The sequence below is a fragment of the Cydia strobilella genome, chromosome 2 (assembly GCF_947568885.1).
Source record: "Cydia strobilella chromosome 2, ilCydStro3.1, whole genome shotgun sequence".
Taxonomy (NCBI): Eukaryota; Metazoa; Arthropoda; class Insecta; order Lepidoptera; family Tortricidae; genus Cydia; species Cydia strobilella.
The window spans coordinates 9,979,839-9,999,215 of record NC_086042.1 but is presented as its reverse complement, the minus strand read 5'-3'; the positions used below and the strand labels follow the sequence as shown (position 1 = coordinate 9,999,215).

Here is a 19,377-nt window from a genome sequence, read left to right as displayed (position 1 = left end):
ATGCAAAGATTCAAGTCGCGCACTTAAAAAAATGTTTGACCTCCATACAAAGTTTCTACCCCTTTTTCACCATCTTAAGGGATGAATTTTCAAAAACGCTGAAATTAGCTTTCTTCTCTTTTAATGAAGTACCTTTTTACGAAGTTTCAAACCCTATACAAACTTTAAATCCCTTTTAAACCCTTTTAAGGAATGAATTTTTAAAAACGCTAATTACTTTTCTTGTATTCTAATAATATGCCTTTATACGAAGATTTAAGTCCCACACTCACAAAAATATTTGATCTCCATACAAACTTTCAACCCCTTTTTCACCACCTTGGGGGAGTAATTTTTGAAAACGCTGAAATGAGTTTTCTTGTTTTTTTATTATAATTAATAAACATATATATTATAAAATTTGAACCCCAAGGCAAAATTTCATTCCCTTTTTAACCCCCTTAGGGGTTGAATTTCCAAATAAGTCAATATTACTTTTTTTTTGTAATCGGCTATTATGCCTTTCTAGGAAGTTTCAAAGTAATAGTAATTGATTCAAGCCGTCAACCCTTTTTTAACCCATTTAGGGGATAATTTTTTAAAAACGCTGAAATCTATTTTCTTGTATTTTAATAATATGCCTTTACACGAAGTTTCAAGTCCCGCACTCAAAAAAAATTATGATCTCCATACAAACTTTCAACCTCTTCTTCACCACCTTAGGGGATGAATTTTGAAAAACCCCGTTCTTAGTGGATACTAACGTCATAAAAGCTACCTATTGTGAAAAATTCAGCTCTCTAGGTCCAACGGTTTGGGCTGGGCGTTGATTTAAGTGAGTCAGTCAGTCAGGACTTTTACGTTTATATATATAGATTTCATTATTTTTATTTTATGTGTGCATGTCAAAGATATACATTATTATAACAACATATAATCTAATTTCAACTTCAACTATTTACTATATTTTGATTTAACTTTCTACCACTTACTCTTTTTTTCAGTAGGTTGTGGGTTTTCAGGTGTTTTGGCCGTCGCACTTTTGCTGGATGACCGCGAAAGACTTGGCTTAAGACTGCTGCTTGATTTTTCTTTAGTAGGTAACTTGCTCGCATTTTTCTTGTTCGGAGACCCAGGAGATCCGTTGAGATCCTAGGCAATAAATGCATGTAAATGTTAATCTTTTGATTAAGTAGGTACGGATGTGCCGTCGGCAAGATTGTCAAAATATCGAAACTCTATAAGGAAAATTTATTCATGAAGTTTTCGGAATTCCAATTCATTTTAGAAAAAAAATATTTTACTTCCTTTTTCGAAGTTAAATGAATCCATTTCTTTTTTGCAAACTTTCTGCTACTTGCAATAGTTGCAATATGTACGAGGGCTGAAATCAAAAGTTCGCGGCCTGTATGAAATTTTTTTTTAAGATTTTTTAAATATTTTGTATTACTCTATGTAGTCTTTGAAGCGCTGGTAGCCTAGCGGTAAGGTAAGAGTGTGCGATCTGGAGGTCGCGGGTTGAAACCTCGGCTCGTGCCAATGAATTTTTCGGAACTTACGTACGAAATATCATTTGATATTTACCAGAAAACATCGTGAGGAAACCACACTAATCCCAATAAGGACTAGTTACCCCTCTGGTTTGAAAGGTCAGATATGATTTAAGACGTTTATTTCTCAAAAGATTTATATAAATCACTTACTGAAAAAACAATAATTTTGCTTAAATCTAAATAGGAGAGGGTAGCATGCAAATCGGTGAACGATTTAAGTACAAAGACGCTTGGTAACAACACTAACAACAAGCGCAATGCAAATATGTCATGCAGTGCGTCGAGTCCCGTTAAACTGAACTATACCCGTGTGACGACTGGTTAGTTATTATAGGGTAAAGTTAAATTTTAGCAAAGTATGTTTAACTGTATTTTAACTTCTAGTAAATCGAAATATGAAAATTATGTATATATATGATGGCATTCGCTTATGTAAAAACTAGTGCCTACGTCAATTCTTGGGATTAGTTGTTATTAAGCGGCCCCAGGCTCCCATGAGCAGTGGCAAAATGCCGGGATAACGCGAGGAGGAAGAAGAAGACTATGCACTAGTTACATCTGAGTCTATTATCTAAGGCTATTATACCATTTTTGAAGATGTTTCCCTCCAAGCCTTCAAAATGCATGGCCAAACCTTCCACCTCAGCCTGGACTTCAGCGTCGTGTGTTTTTTTACCACTCATATGTTATTTTTAATAGTAGGGAACATGTGGAAGTCCGATGGTGATAAATCGGGTGAATGGGGTGGGTGGTGCAATATTTAAAACCCACAGAGTTATGAATATCCGCCATCGATTTTTGTGAAGTCTGATCACGTGCATAATCCTAGTGAAAGAGAACTTCGTTTGTTAATAATCCAGGGCTTTTTACCTTCAATCCTCGCGTAAACGGCGTAAGAGTTTGCAATAATAGTCTGTTTATAATGACGTCCTTCTCAGGATAGTCACCCACTATTACTGCTTTTGCATCCCAAAAAACTGACACCCTCATGTCATTGGCCGACAAAATCGCCATTCCTTTTTTATAGGCGAATTTACAGCATGACCGACTCCTTCGATTAGTGTTTGGCCTCTGGCGTGTAGTAGTGGAATCACGTCTCTATCACAGTTACAAATCTTGTCAAAAAGTATTGAGGATGTGCTTAATACAGGTCTAGGTTAGGAAGATATTTAGTCATTTATTCAATATTGCATTGTCATGTAGATAATAAAGTTTACATTTCAAGTTCATGACACCCTGTAAGGGCACACAATAGTGGAACTTAGTCAATTTGTGTAAGAATATCCCTAAAATATTTAATTATTTATTTATTGGCCAGACCGCGAACTTTTCAATCAGCCCTCGTAGTATTGACCAATAATACGTAAGGAAGGCATAAAAATACATACATTTCCTTGGGTAGATTCATCCACACCACTGTCGTTGTCACCATCTGTATGAAAAAAAAACTATGTTAGAATATATCGTAATGCACTTAAACATGCGATATTTTCAATTATGCGTAATTTTGACTCATCTCTAAAGCGCAACAGATTTTCATGTCAGTTAACCTTATTACCTTTAGGACGTGATTTAGGAGCAGAAGCTATTCTTTTAGGTGTGATAGATTTTTTGGAGTCTGGTGCAGCTGATGTCATATTTAGTTCTGTGGGCTTGTGTATAGCCAAAGGAGGCTTTGCATCCAGAATGGGAGATTTAGTTTTTGGTGCCGGTGTTACTACGGGTTTTGCTTCTCTGCTTTGCTCAAATCGCGCTTCTGGTTTTGTCTCTACTCGCTGTGGTTCTGGAGTAACATTTTGGGATTTATTGGATATTACTGGACTTGGGCTACTCTTTTGCTTCAGTTCTGTTGAATCATCACTGCGTGTCAAAGATGGAGAACGATCAAATGGATCAGTTCTGGTCTGATTTGTAATATTTTCCGAAACATTTTTAGCAGGTGTTATATTGTTTTGCAAAACTACATCATCGTCATCATCTAACTTCTTTTTCGGTATTGCAGTCGGTAGTGAACCTATAAATGAGTCGGCCATTTTTGATCCGGAAATTCGTGACTCCGGTCGCTCGATCATATCTTTAGGATCGTTAGCTAATCCAGGTTTTATGTTGCCTACTGAACTACGTACATTTTCTTGACTGTCAAACTTTCCTTCTTGTATTAGCCCAAGACCGGAACTTCGACTGACATAGTCCAGTGATGTGCCTCCAATAGAACTAACAGATTTTCTCCGGTCATCTTCAATCTTGAGTGGGCTCGGCGCTCCGGGAGCTGCTGCAATACTGTAACTTCTTCCTTTCGGACCCAGCGCATCTGTGCCATTTTCTGGGTTATTGTCATTTGGGTTTGTGATTATACCTTGGTTATCCAGATTTGCTGTTTTATTTTGAATTGAGTTTGAAATATCTAGGCCTTTTAAAGAACCTTGAGACGACTGGCGTGAAAGTGGCCCAGTAACAGGGTTCTGAAATGTTCCGTTTTTAGGTATGCCGTTATTAGATTGTTGTGGTAATTGTGGGGGGAGCTTGGCACCGTCGGGCGTGATGGCACCGGCAATCTGTGGTGTAGGTCTAGGGCCAAACTGTAGATTAGTAGGTGGCAGGCCTCTTAGCGATGGCTGAACTGGTGCAGATGACTGAAGCGGTCTGGGACCCAGCTGAGGCGCAAATGATTGAGGACCAGAAGGACGCAGCGGTTGTTGTGTTCGAATTTGCTGCGGACCAGGAGGCACTGTACCACGTGTAGGTAGAGAACCAGGCCTGGGAGCAAACTGGGGTGGACCTGCAACTGGTCCACCAGGTTGAAATTGAGGCCTTTGTTGAAGCTGAGGTTGAGCGGCAGGTCTCAGTGAAGCTGGTGGAAAGGCTGATCGGGAATCGGCTCGGTTCAGTGGAGGACGGGGTGGAAACTGTGCAGGCCCAGGCAATTCGGGCCCTGCAACGCCGGAAACTGGAGGTCGTATTTCCGTTTGAGCCTTAACAAATAATATCAAATTAAGCAATTGGTCGCCGTTTTACAAAAAAAAGATAATAATTAAAAGTACCTAGGTAAACTCTAACATCTAAACAGTCTCTAGTTAGCTTAACATTTTCAAAACTTTAGCAATAGAAACTGAGGTAAAGTTTTAACGACGTCAGTAATGAAATTCACAAAAGTTTCTTAGATCTGATTTTAATTCAGATAAAAAGCCGGATTACCCGCATTACAGGTATTCCATGGCACAATAATGTACCATCACTTTACTAACTTAAAACATAAAGTTTGCATGAGTACCTAGATTCTGCATGTATTGTAGATGCAACATAGGTCTTATTTGATTTGGTGGGTAAATGTAAATGTAGATGTTCGAAATGTTTGACTTCAAACGCGTAGGACTGTTATTTTAAAGTACCAAATTTAGATTCAATTCATAAGTCGGAATGCCGTCTAAACATTGGCGATTTTGGCAAGTATTTAATGTAGGTATATGAGAAATAAGAGCACGAAGGCGAAACTCGCGCGGGCACGAGGCGGCGACGTCGGCGCCGTCGCCGCGACGCGTTCCCAAATCAAAACAAACTGCTTCATGCAGTTTGCTACACATCCACAATAACACAATGTTATAAAAATTACTGGCTTTTCAATAAAAATTTTGTTTCACGGTGATTATTATACTTGAAATTTATACTTTTTATATCCTATGATACTAACTTAATAGGTAATTTATGACTTCATTACCTAATTATGTCTCTAAAGATGGTTTTAGTCTCGTTTTGAATCCTGTAAATATTAAGTTTGTTCTTAATATTTAATTAAAAGATCAGTATAGCCTTAGATTAGTATACGTAACTAAGTAGGTATTCTCCTCGCTTTGTATCAACCAATGACGTCGATAGATAGACGAAACTTGTCACGAACTCGGCTACTGGGTCAACGAGCTATGCTAAAATTGATAGTGAACGTATGTAGGTAAAATAAATATATTTTCACGTTTTATGCCACCAAAATATCTTGGAGTTATGTCTTAATATCTTCATAATTATGTTTATATATATTTGTTTACTGTTTCGTGGTGTTGACCAAAATGATTTCGTAGGTAGCCATATCTTTATTATGAACAATAAAACTACATTATTAAGTACTTAAAAGTACATAACATGACACCTAATATTTTTTTGATGAAGACTTGGTACCTACTTACTAGATACTATTTCGTGAAATTACAAATATGAGTAGGTATAAATATCATATCTTACAAATATCTAGGGCATTTATAGCAAATTATTTATAAGGTCAACCGAGATAATTGCCAATATGGGTTTATTGCGTCTATTAGAGTTCTTTTTAGGGATCCGTACCCAAAGGGTAAAAACGGGATCCTATTACTAAGACTCCGCTGTCTCTGTCTGTCTGTCTGTCTGTCCGTCTGTCACCAGGCTGTATCTCATGGACCGTGATAGCTAGACAGTTGAAATTTTCACAGATGATGTTTTCTGTTGCCTCTATAAAAACAAATACTAAAACCAGAATAAAATAAATATTTAAGTGGGGCACCCATACAACAAACGTCATTGTTTGCCGTTTTTTCGTAATGGTACGGAATACGGAACCCTTCGTGCGCCAATCCGACTTGCACTTGGCCGGTTTTTTTAAACAACATTAGTTACTACCAGCTCTCTCCATCTTGAGAAAAAAGCCAGAAGTACTTGGAGGACAACACGTAACATAGAGGGCGTTTTATCGAATCGTGTTCAAATAGTTGGCTATTTTGAGAATTAGTTTCACCCCAGACCTACACGGTGTATGAGGTAAGTCAACAAAATCCGTTTACATCCTTATTTTTCTTTAGATATTTGGTAATATTTAGTAATAAACGGAATCAATATTAATTAACTGAGACATGCGAACCAGAATTTGTATTAATAATACTTCTGTTTTGGATAAAAATCCATGTCAAATTCTTGGAGGATATTTTTTAGGGTTCCGTACCCAAAGGGTAAAAACGGGACCCTATTACTAAGACTCCGCTGTCCGTCTGTCCGTCCGTCTGTCCGTCCGTCTGTCCATCTGTCTGTCTGTCACCAGGCTGTATCTCATGAACCGTGATTGCTAGACAGTTGCAATTTTCACAGATGATGTATTTCTGTTGCCGCTATAACAACAAATACTAAAAAGTACGGAACCCTCGGTGGGCGAGTCCGACTCGCACTTGGCCGGTATTTTTTTACTTGGCAAAATACGTCAATTAATAATGTTGAGGTAATTGAGTCTATGTAACGCATTCGCCCCAATGTCAGTGGTCAACAACCTTTTTACTAGATATATAGTTTTACCAGTATACTTGATACGTAGTTTTAGCAGCTATTCAATAAAGTTTCGTTAGTATAAAAAGCTCAGGAAGTTAAAATTTCAGCCCTTAGACCATACAACATTTTCTAAGGAACGGAAATTGCTTCTTGCTTGCCAAGCTTTGCAATATAAGTAACACACATTTTTCAGTATTTTTTTACCAGAAACACTTTTGTCCTATATTTCCGTTTAAAAAAAATCTCTATATATTTTTACTATAGTGCAACGAAAAAGTTACTTGACGAATTGACTTGGCAAAAAATGTAGAAAGAAAGCACACAGCAACAGAATATCTCAATACACTTATTAAATACTAGCTGTTACCCGCGACTTCGTACGCGTGGATTTGTATGTTGGTGGTTATATATTTTACATGAGCATAGAACATTATGCAGCAAAAGATAGCAGTAGGGACGGTTAATCATTTGTTAATAATTATACAAAGCATGAGATTTGACTATCACGACTTACGAAGTTTCAAGCCCCTAACTGAAAAAAATGTTCTCGATATAATCCCTCTTAACACCCTTAGAAGATTTTCAAGTCCACTATTTAAAAAAAATTCACTCCCGGTGCAAACCGTCAACCCTTTTTTCACCAACTTAAGGAATAAATTTTCAATAACGGTAATATCAGTTTTCGTCTATTTTAATATAATGCCCTTTAACCAAGTTTCAACTTCTATCCCCTTCTTAACCCCCCTTTTTTTGGTAATCCTATATTATTGACGACTTGACGACCGGTCTGGCCTAGTGGGTAGTGACCCTGCCTGTGAAGCCGATAGTCCTGGGTTCGAATCCCGGTAAGGGCATTTATTTGTGTGGTGAACACAAATATTTGTTCCTGAGTCATGGGTGTTTTTTTATGTAAGTATGTATTTATCTATATTAGTATGTATATTTATCGTCGCCTAGCACCCGTAGTAAAAGCTTTGCTTAGTTTAGGGCTAGGTTGATCTGTGTAAGATGTCCCCTAATATTTATTTTATTATGCCTCTATGAAGTTTTGAAGCTTAGTAATGGATTTAAACTTTCAACCCCTTTTTAACCCATTTAGGGAATGATTTTTTAAAACGCTGAAACATGCCTTTATACAAAAATTCAAGTCCCGCACTCACAAAAATGATTGATCGCCATACAAACTTTCAACCCCTTTTTAACCCTTTTAGGGGATGAATACCTACCAAAAAGGTATCTAAATGAAAAAAGGTTCTAATAGTTAATTGGTTATGTTTATTAGAAAAGTTGGAATAGCGAAAGTGTTTTCTACAAGTCAGTAATAGTTGCTCGAGTCATGGTTGAGTTCAATTGAATACTTAACACCTTAACAGTTTAAGGGCGCCGAAAAGGCGTGCCTCGTTCATTTTGTTAGACTGCCGCGAAACATTAATAGTATGTACTGATTTGGTTCACACCTAACTGGCACGCACAAGTAGAAAACGAGTGTACGAATAAAAAGCAACGAATTTTACCTCATTATTTGTGATGTGTACAAGTGCAGAACATTTTGTGTGCTCAAGGTGCTAGTACAGCCCTTAGCTTACCCGGTTAACGTTGTTAGTCTCCATTGTTGACTAAATAATTTGTTGTTAAGGACAAAACAATGATTGAATTGTAAAATTTCTATGTCATCATTCCTTCCTTGATGAGTTTACCGCCTATTTCGATATCTTCTTGAAACTATAAAGACAATAAAAACATATTAACTCCAGGCGAGACTACCTACTGTTGCTTATAACATAAAACATGTTTTCGTGGTTCAATGATTGACGCACACTGAGCCATATAAAAATATTTTTGGCAGTGAAATGTTTTGATGAAAATTGCAAATGTAGTAGTGCTCCTACCTACGTATAGTATTTATAGTGAAATGATTTTGTTCCTGAAGCAGTAAGGATGACTCACGCTAGCCGGGCCGGGGCCGGGCCGGAGCTTCCGGCGCTTCGTTTTATATGGAAATTAAGCACCACGCCACGTGATCACCGATCAGCCGTGTTAGAAAATGACGTGTCGGATGCATCGGCTCGAACCCGGCCCGGTCTAGCGTGAGTCATCCTTTAGTCTGAATTCTAAAAGCAATTGTGACTTTATAAATAGCTACATAATATGATTTAATTACACTCTGTAAAGCCAACCCCAAGAACGAGGCCTAAGTATGTGCACGTGTCACATAGAAATGCTTAATTGTTATGGCGTTATTAAATCGACAACTAGTGATAACAAATATAATAAACTAATTAAGGCACGTTAACAACAAGATTACTATTAGGCAAATTTAATTATTAACGGTTAAAGTGACGGTTAACAAACAATATTATACCTAACTAAAAAGAACCTCCACATTACGAATTTGTAAATTATCGGATGCACCCTTGGGAGCACCCAGTGGGACGGCCTGACCTTCAAGCCTTAAGTGCCTATGCTTTCACAGAAAAATAATGCGTAACACAAACATTTTATCGGAAATGGAATAAATAAAGGATGAAAATTGGTCTGTGTAATTTTAGAGTTCTTTTAAAATCATATAACTATTACAACTTATACATAATTGGAGCGACGTCATTTCTTGAGAACTGAGTAAGTATGCCTCTTCATTATCGAGACGGGGTGACTACACAGATAGCATTTATCACATCGCCTGTTTCCGTTTATGGGTATTAAACGCAATATTAACGTAGGACTTCGATAAACGACTTAAAGAAGTAGACATTATATGTAAGATGGGAAAGTTTTGAATACAATAAATAGAGTAATCAGTCAAAATACACCTACACGCACGTTCATCGAAAGAAAGTTTAGCTAAGACTAACTTTCTTCTTACTAATATTTTATTATGACTGCAGAATGTACTGGTCATAAAATACTTATAAGAAAAAAAACTATAATAAATAAATAAAGGCGACGGTAGCGATGGATTCAGATTCTGTCAATATTACCCCATTTCACACACAAGCGCACTTCACGCACACTACCTAACTTTAGTGGGACAGGTCAGTAACCCATCATGTTTTTTAAGATAGCACATTTAGTTTAGTATTAACTACTGGTATTTTAAGTTAAAAGTTCTCTAACATAAATACAAGATTACAATGAGGGCTACCGTTTTTGTGCTCATCGGTTGTCGCCACTGTAGATGGAGGTCTCAGTCAGATCTCAGATTTCTTCTATGTTTTTATTTATAAAATCAATACGTTTTAATACACACAAAGGTATTTTTTAATACAGTTGCTCAAAAAGTGCTACCTTTCGTGGCTGTTTAGCGTGCGGAAAGTTGGTTTTCGCGAACTAGTGCTTTTTACTTTTCCAATTTTTTTTAATTTTTACTTGTTCCAATTCATGACTACTTATTGATCAGTGTTAATATTAGTTTCATTTAAACGTCGTAATCAACATAAAAACCTACTGTTAATGTAAGAATACGAAAAATATGCATATTTCATATTTTATTACTTACCACTTCATCATTATAAGTATTATAACACGTTTATTTTTTAATATTGAAAAACCGTTCTTCATAAGTTGTCTGAATGGAACGGAACGCCTGTCAAAGAAGAGGCGTATTTTCTTACTGCAAGAATGTTTTAAGTTTCCAAAGGCAACAATCGATATTGTTTTTATAAATATACGATACACAAATAATCATAAATAAAGATATTTAGGTAATAATAGTACAATGTTTTGATATTTACAATTGTTTCTGTCTTATAGAACATGCATTTGAAAAAAGAAACTTTCATTGAAGTGGGTTCAATAATAATAACAAATCTATTCTAGTCGAATAAAAGCTAGAAAAACACTTCTACATAATGTCAATGTCAATGATGTCACAGAATTAATAATATAAAAGTTTCGAATTCCGTTCCTTACTTGTTGCTTTTCTTATTTTTTGGCAACTGTATTAAAAAACGTCGTTCGATACACGTGCGGAAATGTCATTCTTCACTCGTCCCGAGTCTTATCTATATCTCGGTACTCGTGGAATAATGACATACTTGCCGCACTAGCATCGAAATGTACTATTAACGTCTAAATGTGCCATTTTTTTCAACCTGTTTAATTTTGCATATATTATATTTGGCATTTTTTAAACCACTAACATTTATTGAGCTATATCTATTGTTTAGCATGATTAATCAAAGGTGGACAAAGATTTACCACAATTATGAATAAGGAGTGAAAATTCCCGAAAAAAAAGCTTGATACCCCCAAAACTCTATGCATTTGACATTTTGCAAGACCTCCATCTACACTAGCGCCCCTAGCGGTGAAATTAAAAGCGGTAGCCCTCATTGTCATCGGCATTCATTAACGTACAGAAGTCATCATATGCGTTTTGTCATAAAAATGACGCAAAATGAATACCATAATAATGAAAATTAATCCAAATCAGTAAAAATGACTTTAAACTTTTTTCATTTAAAGCGGGTTTAGAAGGAACAAATTACTAAAATTCGATTGTAATTGTATTGTTTTAGGATAGTTTACTGCGATTTACGACCGTTATGACCCGTAAATAACAACAAATCAAATTTAAAATCGAGCTCCACGTGATGATATTTATTTACCCTATTTTTTGAAATACAAATTAAATCTACTGGTATTCTTTTTCGTATGCGTATATGATTTAATGTCAATAAAATTGTAAAAAGCAGCTGTCATTTTCATATGTGCATCTACACGTACGCTCTCGTCAGACCCCAGCGGGCATAATGGAATTTTGAGTGATGTCGTCAATGTATGGAAATTGTACGAAAGTTTACATTCAAGATTGAATTTCTGTGTTGTCTTTGTGAGTAAAAATATAAGTTGATGATAATTCGCTAATTCAGTTATCTAGCTTTCAAAATCACACAACAATTCAATTACTGTCAAAGACAAAATTATATTAAATCTTGTTCGAACGGATCCATATTTTGTTTTTTTTAGGGTTCCGTACCCAAAGGGTAAAAACGGGACCCTATTACTAAGACTCCGCTGTCCGTCTGTCTGTCACCAGGCTGTATCTCATGAACCGTGATAGCTAGACAGTTGAAATTTTCAGATGATGTATTTCTGTTGCCGCTATAAAAACAAATACTAAAAACAGAATAATATAAATATTTAAATGGGACTCCCATACAACATACGTGATTTTTTTGCTGTTTTTTTCCGTAATGATACGGCACCCTTCGTGCGCGAGTCCGACTCGCTCTTGGCCGATTTTTTTAATACTTTTAAATGTCGATTTGTAGAGAATAACAGCAAATATAATATCATGAACAGTCGCTACACGGCTTCTTTGTGAACCATGCCTTATGTGTAAGTATTTACAACTAAGAACATATGATGTGTATAGGGTATTTGACAACATTAAAAATATATAACGAATTGCTGTCATCCTGAAAGATAATAAACTAATAAAGTATATTTCACTATATTTGAATGTAAATTATGTTTAGTTTTTGGAATATAAACGAAAGAAAATTTAATATTTTTTGAAATTTCATCAGGGACGTGAACGCTCTGTGATTGGTCAACGCTCGGATGATGTCACACGCGGGTAAACATTCTTGATTGCCTTGAGTGTTTTAATTGTTTTATTTGTATTTAGTTAATTTTAGTTATTGTTCCACAGTTTTCTGATATATTCCGATTTATCCGTATATCTAGTAGCACAATATTCATAAGAATCTCAAAATTGAGCCGAAATATGTGAAAGCTGATAGCGGCAACCTACCAGACATAGACGCATCAATGGTTGCACTTTTCTTTAAAGATAATCCGGATTACTATGCTGCGGAACTTAGAAATGTAAAAACAGCTGTGTGAACTCATACGTAGAAATTGTTTATTTACGAACATTTCGATTTCGATGATACGAGTACGACGAGAATAGTATCTCCATACTGCACTTTAGTTTGAAAGAAAAAGTATGCTACTAACTACCTACTAATGCTGAAAGAGCTATGTTATGAGGTTATGTAGTAATACATTAAATACCTAGATCTTGTTTCGTTAAATACAACAAAATCCGCTGCTTTAACTACCATATTTATTTACAGTTAAATATTACTTACATCGAAGTAGTCTTCACACATACAAACATTTGTATGCGCTAAAATGCTCTTTGGGTCTTTTCGCGCTAGTTTTAACCACATTTTTCTTTTTTTGGGATTCGTTGGAACGGAAACAAACAATTTATCTGGATTTTTTATAGTCGTACTTGAACATTGCGGCACTATACACCATTGATATACCATTTTACAGTGAAATAATCAATTCAATGCACATAAACCATAAGATTTACTAAGGACATTGACTGAGTTTACTCGCGTGTGACGTCACACGTGTCACGTGATTAGCCCCTTTGCAAAAACAGCGTTTAAGGCGCGTTCAAAATAAATAAACTTTAACATTGTTTTTTATATTTAATACAGGAAATTTCACGGAAATATGAATGTAGTGTAATTATTAAGTCGTAAACAATCAATTAAAACCATTTTCAAAAATTAGTCAAATAGCCTATTTTATTTGTGTTACGTATCGGGCCCGAGGGTAATATCGACTTGCTTTTATCTCAGCTTATAACATTGACTGATTCGATATATTATGCAGAAGTTCAAATAGAGACATAGAGCAAACTTCGTGATATGGCCGAGCCACAAGTTTTGATGTCACGAGCTGTCAGTGCGGAATTGCACTCCAGTCGAGTGCTAGGCACAAGAACAAGCATGAAAATACGAGCGTCATAAGTACGTGGCGTCAATGGTCGCCGTGACGCGGCCGGCTCGGAGAGTTCTGCCAAGTGACTCAGCCTCCGGCCACTCGATATAAAACGCGCCGGTATCTACGAGAACGCAGTTCGTATCAAACCTCCGTCTTGTGATTACAGTGGTTACGCGAATGTTTGGCAACGGCGTCGACGCAATCAGTAATCGATTGGACAACATTAATTTAAACTATACAAGTACGTTTATTTTATTTATAACTTTTTCTCAACTTGGATTCGACAGCGGATGAATAAACTATACGTAATTAGAGAGTGAAGTCTAAGCCCTATGGCCCAATACACCTCATATAGCTCTTTAATTCTTTATTACTAATATTTTAAGCGATTTCGATCTTGTTTACCATACGATTAATTTAAAATTAGAGGCACCGTATTTGAAGCAAAAGTTTTAATCACCTTAGCAGAAAATATCACTAATCCGAGTTTCCGAGCGAAGCATGGAACTTTCCTTTTATCCAATTATACGAAATAAGTAGTATAAGTACGCGAATATATTAATATGTTACGGTACGAATATATTAATATGTTATGGTTGCAAACGCTAAGTATCTCAGATTGGTTTAATCTTTAAATGTGGAGTATTACTTGAAATATATATATATTTGTGTTACAGCAATGCAACCCAAAGCTGAAAGACCGCCGGTGTGCCCGAAGACGAAGTTGCCCCTGCTACACCTGACGCCATCAGAGAAGAAGGTGGACGGCAGCCCGCACCAGGGCGTCAACGACCCTTGGCTGCTCAAGCCCAACCACGACATCCCGTCTACACCTCCCCCGCAGGTGGAGTCCATCCAGATGTACCCCGAGCGAACCGGGTAGCTCGCAAAACGAGCGAGCGCTCTCGATTATGAATATTGATCAAAATATACTTTCATATGGCAAGTTGCCATCGCGTCGGAAGACGGACTTTTATACAAAGGCGTGTAAAAATAAGCCTAACTCCATTTTATTGAGGAACTACGTAAATACAAGTGGTGTCGGGACAGGCCTTTACCGCCGGATCCAGTGTGAATGTTGCTCAAGCGTGTCAAATGGTACCTACTACTTACGTCGCGGAATGTCGGTGGAAAACGAATGTGATATTTAAAGTTTAGAAGACTTACAATTAAAGACAGCTACTGTATAGTTCGATTACTGGTTATTTTGTTATAGGCGATGAATTAAAAAAAATAAAACAAAAGACAGTAAATAAATGAATTAAGTAAGATACTCATATTTGTAATAAGTTTGTGCAACTAACAGCCAACAATTTTGTTACCTACTACTTATTAAGAATTTGCTAATAAGTTTTGAAATAAAAAGTAAATGATTCATGTGTACTCTGTTTATTTATTTTTTCTTCATTTTTAATTGTTGTAGGGACACTTAATACTATTCATATAATTAAGAAAAAAATTATAACATTTTACTAGATACGAGACGGATATAATACTCCTATTATTATTTAAATTTAAATAATATAGGTGTAATATTCTTTAATGTCAACTGCATTCTAGGACCCCAAGTCACAGGCATAGCCTAGTTTGGGATCCACTGTATCCATGTGTCTGAAAATTGTTTTCTATTGTCAATAAAAAATATTCTTCTTCTTATTCTTCTATATTTTCTCATAGGAATTGACGAGTATATTGCATATTTCATTTCACGGCACTTCTTAATAGTTGATAAACAAACACGTCACGTCACATCGTACGTCTAGGCACTTATTCTTCAATACAACAGTATATCGATGTAGATGTACATATTATACATACCATACCTGTCCTGTTAGATCTTAATAAAACTTTCAAAGTAACATTAGAATCAAAGAAAGATATAACTCCGTAATAGATGAATACAGTCTAAGGAAAAAACTTGCCTCGAAAATCAAGAAAATTTGATTCTCGTTCAGAGGGCGCTACTAGTTTTGGCCTACAGTCGTATAGATGGCGTTGACGGTTTCGTTTGTTATTTAACCATTTTAACGCATATCAGTGAAAGAACATGGGTCAAAATCATAAAAATAATTAATGCAAATAAAAAAAATCATTTATCTATATTTAAATACATTCTATCGTATTTTTATAAATCTTCATTTTTAGTTTTAAAGTGTGTCGACAGATGGCAGTGAATTTACTGGGGTTACAAAATTTACTATGACAGTACCGCTCTAGTATAAGTTACTCTATGTTAGAATGTTAGAACGAATGCAAATTTTATTGGATAATGGATTTAATAGATGTACTGTACCTACTCGTGTAGCTAGTAATATGCCCCGAAAAGCCATTAGCTCTACCTAATCGCTTGTTATGGCGGCGGCAATAAAAACCAGCATGACACGGAATCCCCACCCGAACCCGATTTTTTGTCAAATTCGTCTGAAAAGAGTTCCAGAGTTTCATTCCTGGCTAATTTATTCGCAAAAAGACAATAATTTAAATTATTTGTACATATAAGAAATTAGATTAGCTTAATTCACCTTCGTATGTCAAAATAGTAGAAGGGATGAAAGGCACTCATTTCTGCCGAGGTATTTTAGGAAATGATGCCTTTCACCCGAGTTAAACACTCTAATTTTCATTTCGAATACGTACGTAATACTTACACACACACTTTATCACTGCAAAGTCGGTGCAGAATTGACTTAAATGGACTCAAACTTAAGCCTGTAAAGAGTAGCCGTAGAGCAGTACCAAATAATAATAAAATTTTAAAATAAGTATCATAAACATTTTAGATTATTCGGTAGGTGAAGTAACTACTGTGTGTCTGATGTTTGTTGCGTTAAAGAAGTAAATCCTTTAGCAAAGTGATTTAACCCTTCGGTTGCGAAACCATACAACCTCCGAAGGCGAAAACGACTCATGATGTGTTGGGGAGGTTTTAAAATAAAACGTTGATTATAGGTATACTTTTGACCTTTAGTAATTTTAGACTAATCGAAACCCTAGTTAAGTACTAAGTATGTTAAAATATACACTCATGTAGAATCACCCAAGGGAAGTCGCTGGGTAAAATACATTTAAAAAGGTAGCAAATTCTTTTGTCAGTAACCGGGAACAACTAGTAGAATTAGGTAGTACCTAAATAATAAATCAAGAAATGAGAAATAGGTCAACGCTCTTCGAGTCAGTCACCCTTACAACGAACCATAACAGTGACAGTGACTTGTCTGACAACTGAAATAACGTTCTTTTTAATGTTACCTAGAGTCGCTCAGCTAATTAGCTATCCCGTCTAATAGTGACAAAATGACGTTGAATAACTTTCTGAAGTAGACAAAGCTAATTATTGTTTTAATATTAAGTTGAAATAATTATTAAGTTTAATAGTTTTAGAGAAAAGTCATATTTAATGAATTCGGATTTTATTTTTTCCTGGCTGAACCACTAGGAATTTTTCAACAAAACTTGGCACAATTATACTACTAGATGTAAGTAACTATATAAAAAAATTCAGCTCTCAATCATAAAAGGGCATTTTTTCTTCCTTTATCCTGCTACGGCCTTTTAATGACGTTCTGCTGTTTTATTTTATCTCCTCACTGTCATGTTCTTATTTAACAAATAACAAAACGAGGAACTTTACAATATTTTCCGTGATAAGAATTAAATAGTAAGGTGAACTGAACAGAAATATACAAAATTGGTTAAATACGTTTTTAGATAACTAGACAAACTAGACCCATTTAGGTACATCGCTTTACATTAATTCTTTTAAACACCAAAACACCGCCTGCAGCACTATTAAAGCGGTCAATAAATTCAAATTAGTCAGTTTGTTCATCGCTATTTGCTCCAAAAAATTGCGTCGTGGGTGTCGCTGCGTGTGATTGGTCAAGTGATCCAATTGCCGGCAGCACGGATAGTTGGTGTCCAGGCCCTGGCTCACTAACGAATGTAACATCCGCCATGTCAGGTTCCTATTTTATATATGTAGGCATAATATAACGAAAAAAACCCTTGCACGTAACTGCACTTAACTACATATGCGTATATATGTAGGTTGATACCATTTACCTACAGATTATTATACGATACGACGATACGACATACAGGATATAACATCTGACAGCAAATGTTAAGTACTAGCACATACTCTAGTTACGAGCCACAATCTATCCTTTCCAATAAGACGCAATTCGACTTATCAATAGATAATAACGGTGGATTTAGAATTCTGACGCACCTAGCACATTGACATTAATCCGGCATTGACGTACGATAGGTTATTAAATATTACTTGCCTTTTCTACAAGCTTTATTGATTGTATAGCTGCTTGTAATACACATTTGATTACAATGCCGCCGGTAACTGGTATTGATCAATGTAAAATCATTTTTTTTTTAGATTACATGTTGGTATCTATGTCTATTTCTTGGTAATTCCTATTTAACCCGTGAATATAGTAATTAAATTGAACCGTTCTTGGTACCAATACCATGACACAAAGCCTCAAGGGCAATAATTAAACCACCCTTGAACATTCGACGGTGCTCTAACCGATGAGATGATAAGCGAGTGCTCGATCGATATTTACGTAAATACATCTAATAACTACATTGTTTACGTCAACGTGAGTGATATTGAACGTCAAGTACTAGAATGTTCGATTTGTTTCGGAACTATTTTAAAGCCTGGTCAGTGCCATGCCGGTGCAGTTTTATTGACACTATTAGATTTACACTCACCTGGCGATTAAGAAGTCACGTTTAATTTATAGAAATGGAGTAGCTTATTGCCAATGATATTTTAGTGGAGGGTCGCGACCCGCTGTACCACCCGCGAGACTCCGTGTGCCTGATGTGTCGGCCTCTATTGGCGACTGAAGTTACGGGAAGACGAAGTAAATGGATAGAGACGGCACAGCCACATTTAATGCTAAAGTCTACCAAACTTGCTACTGGTTGCGTTACTAAGTAATTCAATTAACTAAAGCTCCTGCATATCTAATTAAAAGTTTTACAGTTTTTCAAGAGCATTTATTTTTAATAGCTCTATTATGGGTAATTTCCCTTATAATAGAACAAAAATTCAGTTATTAAAACAATTGGTAGCGTGCCGTGATTAAAGCTACTTTTGTTTTTGTTTTGTTGCACTGGCACGTGTCTATGCATTCATAACACTTCGCGAGGGTGTGTCCTGCGCCCTGAAAATGGTGCGCGCGCACTATCGGACAACTGCCTAAGGAATACCTATTTGCTCTCCTTTCGAGCCTTTACCAATGGTTAAATGTATAGCTGTCCTTTTTCATACAGCATGTGTGAGCGAGGCAAGATGTTCAACTTTTAAAACGTGATTTAAAACTTTCTTCTAAAAACAAAAGAGCAATGACGAATTCCGAAAAGAGGATTATTAAGTATGAGTCATTCTATTTGAGTCACTTTTTATGGCCGTTACTTGTTCTTATAACGGCTTAGGACCGACTGCCTTCAATGGCTTTTAGCTTGGGCCACGATTATCTTGTGACATGAAGAGTCTTATGAGATGACTCAACTCTTGCAATGGCCGTCGCTTGAACTTGACCTCTGAAGCCACTTTATTTTTAAGAAATTTCCACCGCTCTTCTTATTTATATCTTGTACTTAGAACACGTGTAATGTTACGTCGATCAAAGTTGTCCTTTGAGATGAGTCAAACTTACATAGCTAAGTACTTACTGACTAAATTACGTGAACCTTATTGTGCACTTGACCTCAGCCATTTACCTGTAACAGCAAACAGACAATTAGGCAATGTATTCGAATAAAGCACTAACTTACGGAAGTCTAA

At 36.1% G+C, this 19,377-nt stretch overlaps 2 protein-coding genes across 7 annotated transcripts in view; one reads left to right on the top strand and one right to left on the bottom strand.

Moving 5' to 3' along the window:
* Positions 1 to 18,439, bottom strand: part of LOC134750710 (microtubule-associated protein 4) — a 28,272-nt gene extending 9,833 nt beyond the window's left edge. For 5 of the 6 annotated variants that reach the window (XM_063685942.1, XM_063685950.1, XM_063685973.1 and 2 more), the window contains exons 1-5: positions 18,297 to 18,439; positions 8,402 to 8,537; positions 3,091 to 4,504; positions 2,921 to 2,964; positions 972 to 1,131 (exon numbers count right to left, since the gene is read on the bottom strand). In XM_063685942.1, the coding sequence (XP_063542012.1) occupies positions 972 to 1,131; positions 2,921 to 2,964; positions 3,091 to 4,504; positions 8,402 to 8,425 (1,642 nt within the window). In that variant the 5' untranslated portion in view covers positions 8,426 to 8,537; positions 18,297 to 18,439. The remainder of the gene's footprint in view (positions 1 to 971; positions 1,132 to 2,920; positions 2,965 to 3,090; positions 4,505 to 8,401; positions 8,538 to 18,296) is intronic. The other variant, XM_063685967.1, reaches the window with a different exon arrangement.
* Positions 13,644 to 14,950, top strand: LOC134755430 (uncharacterized). The gene is made up of 2 exons (XM_063691985.1): positions 13,644 to 13,803; positions 14,240 to 14,950. The coding sequence occupies exons 1-2, from the start codon at positions 13,740 to 13,742 to the stop codon at positions 14,443 to 14,445; spliced, it is 270 nt and encodes an 89-aa protein (XP_063548055.1). The 5' UTR covers positions 13,644 to 13,739; the 3' UTR covers positions 14,446 to 14,950.
* Positions 18,440 to 19,377: the final 938 nt, after the last annotated feature.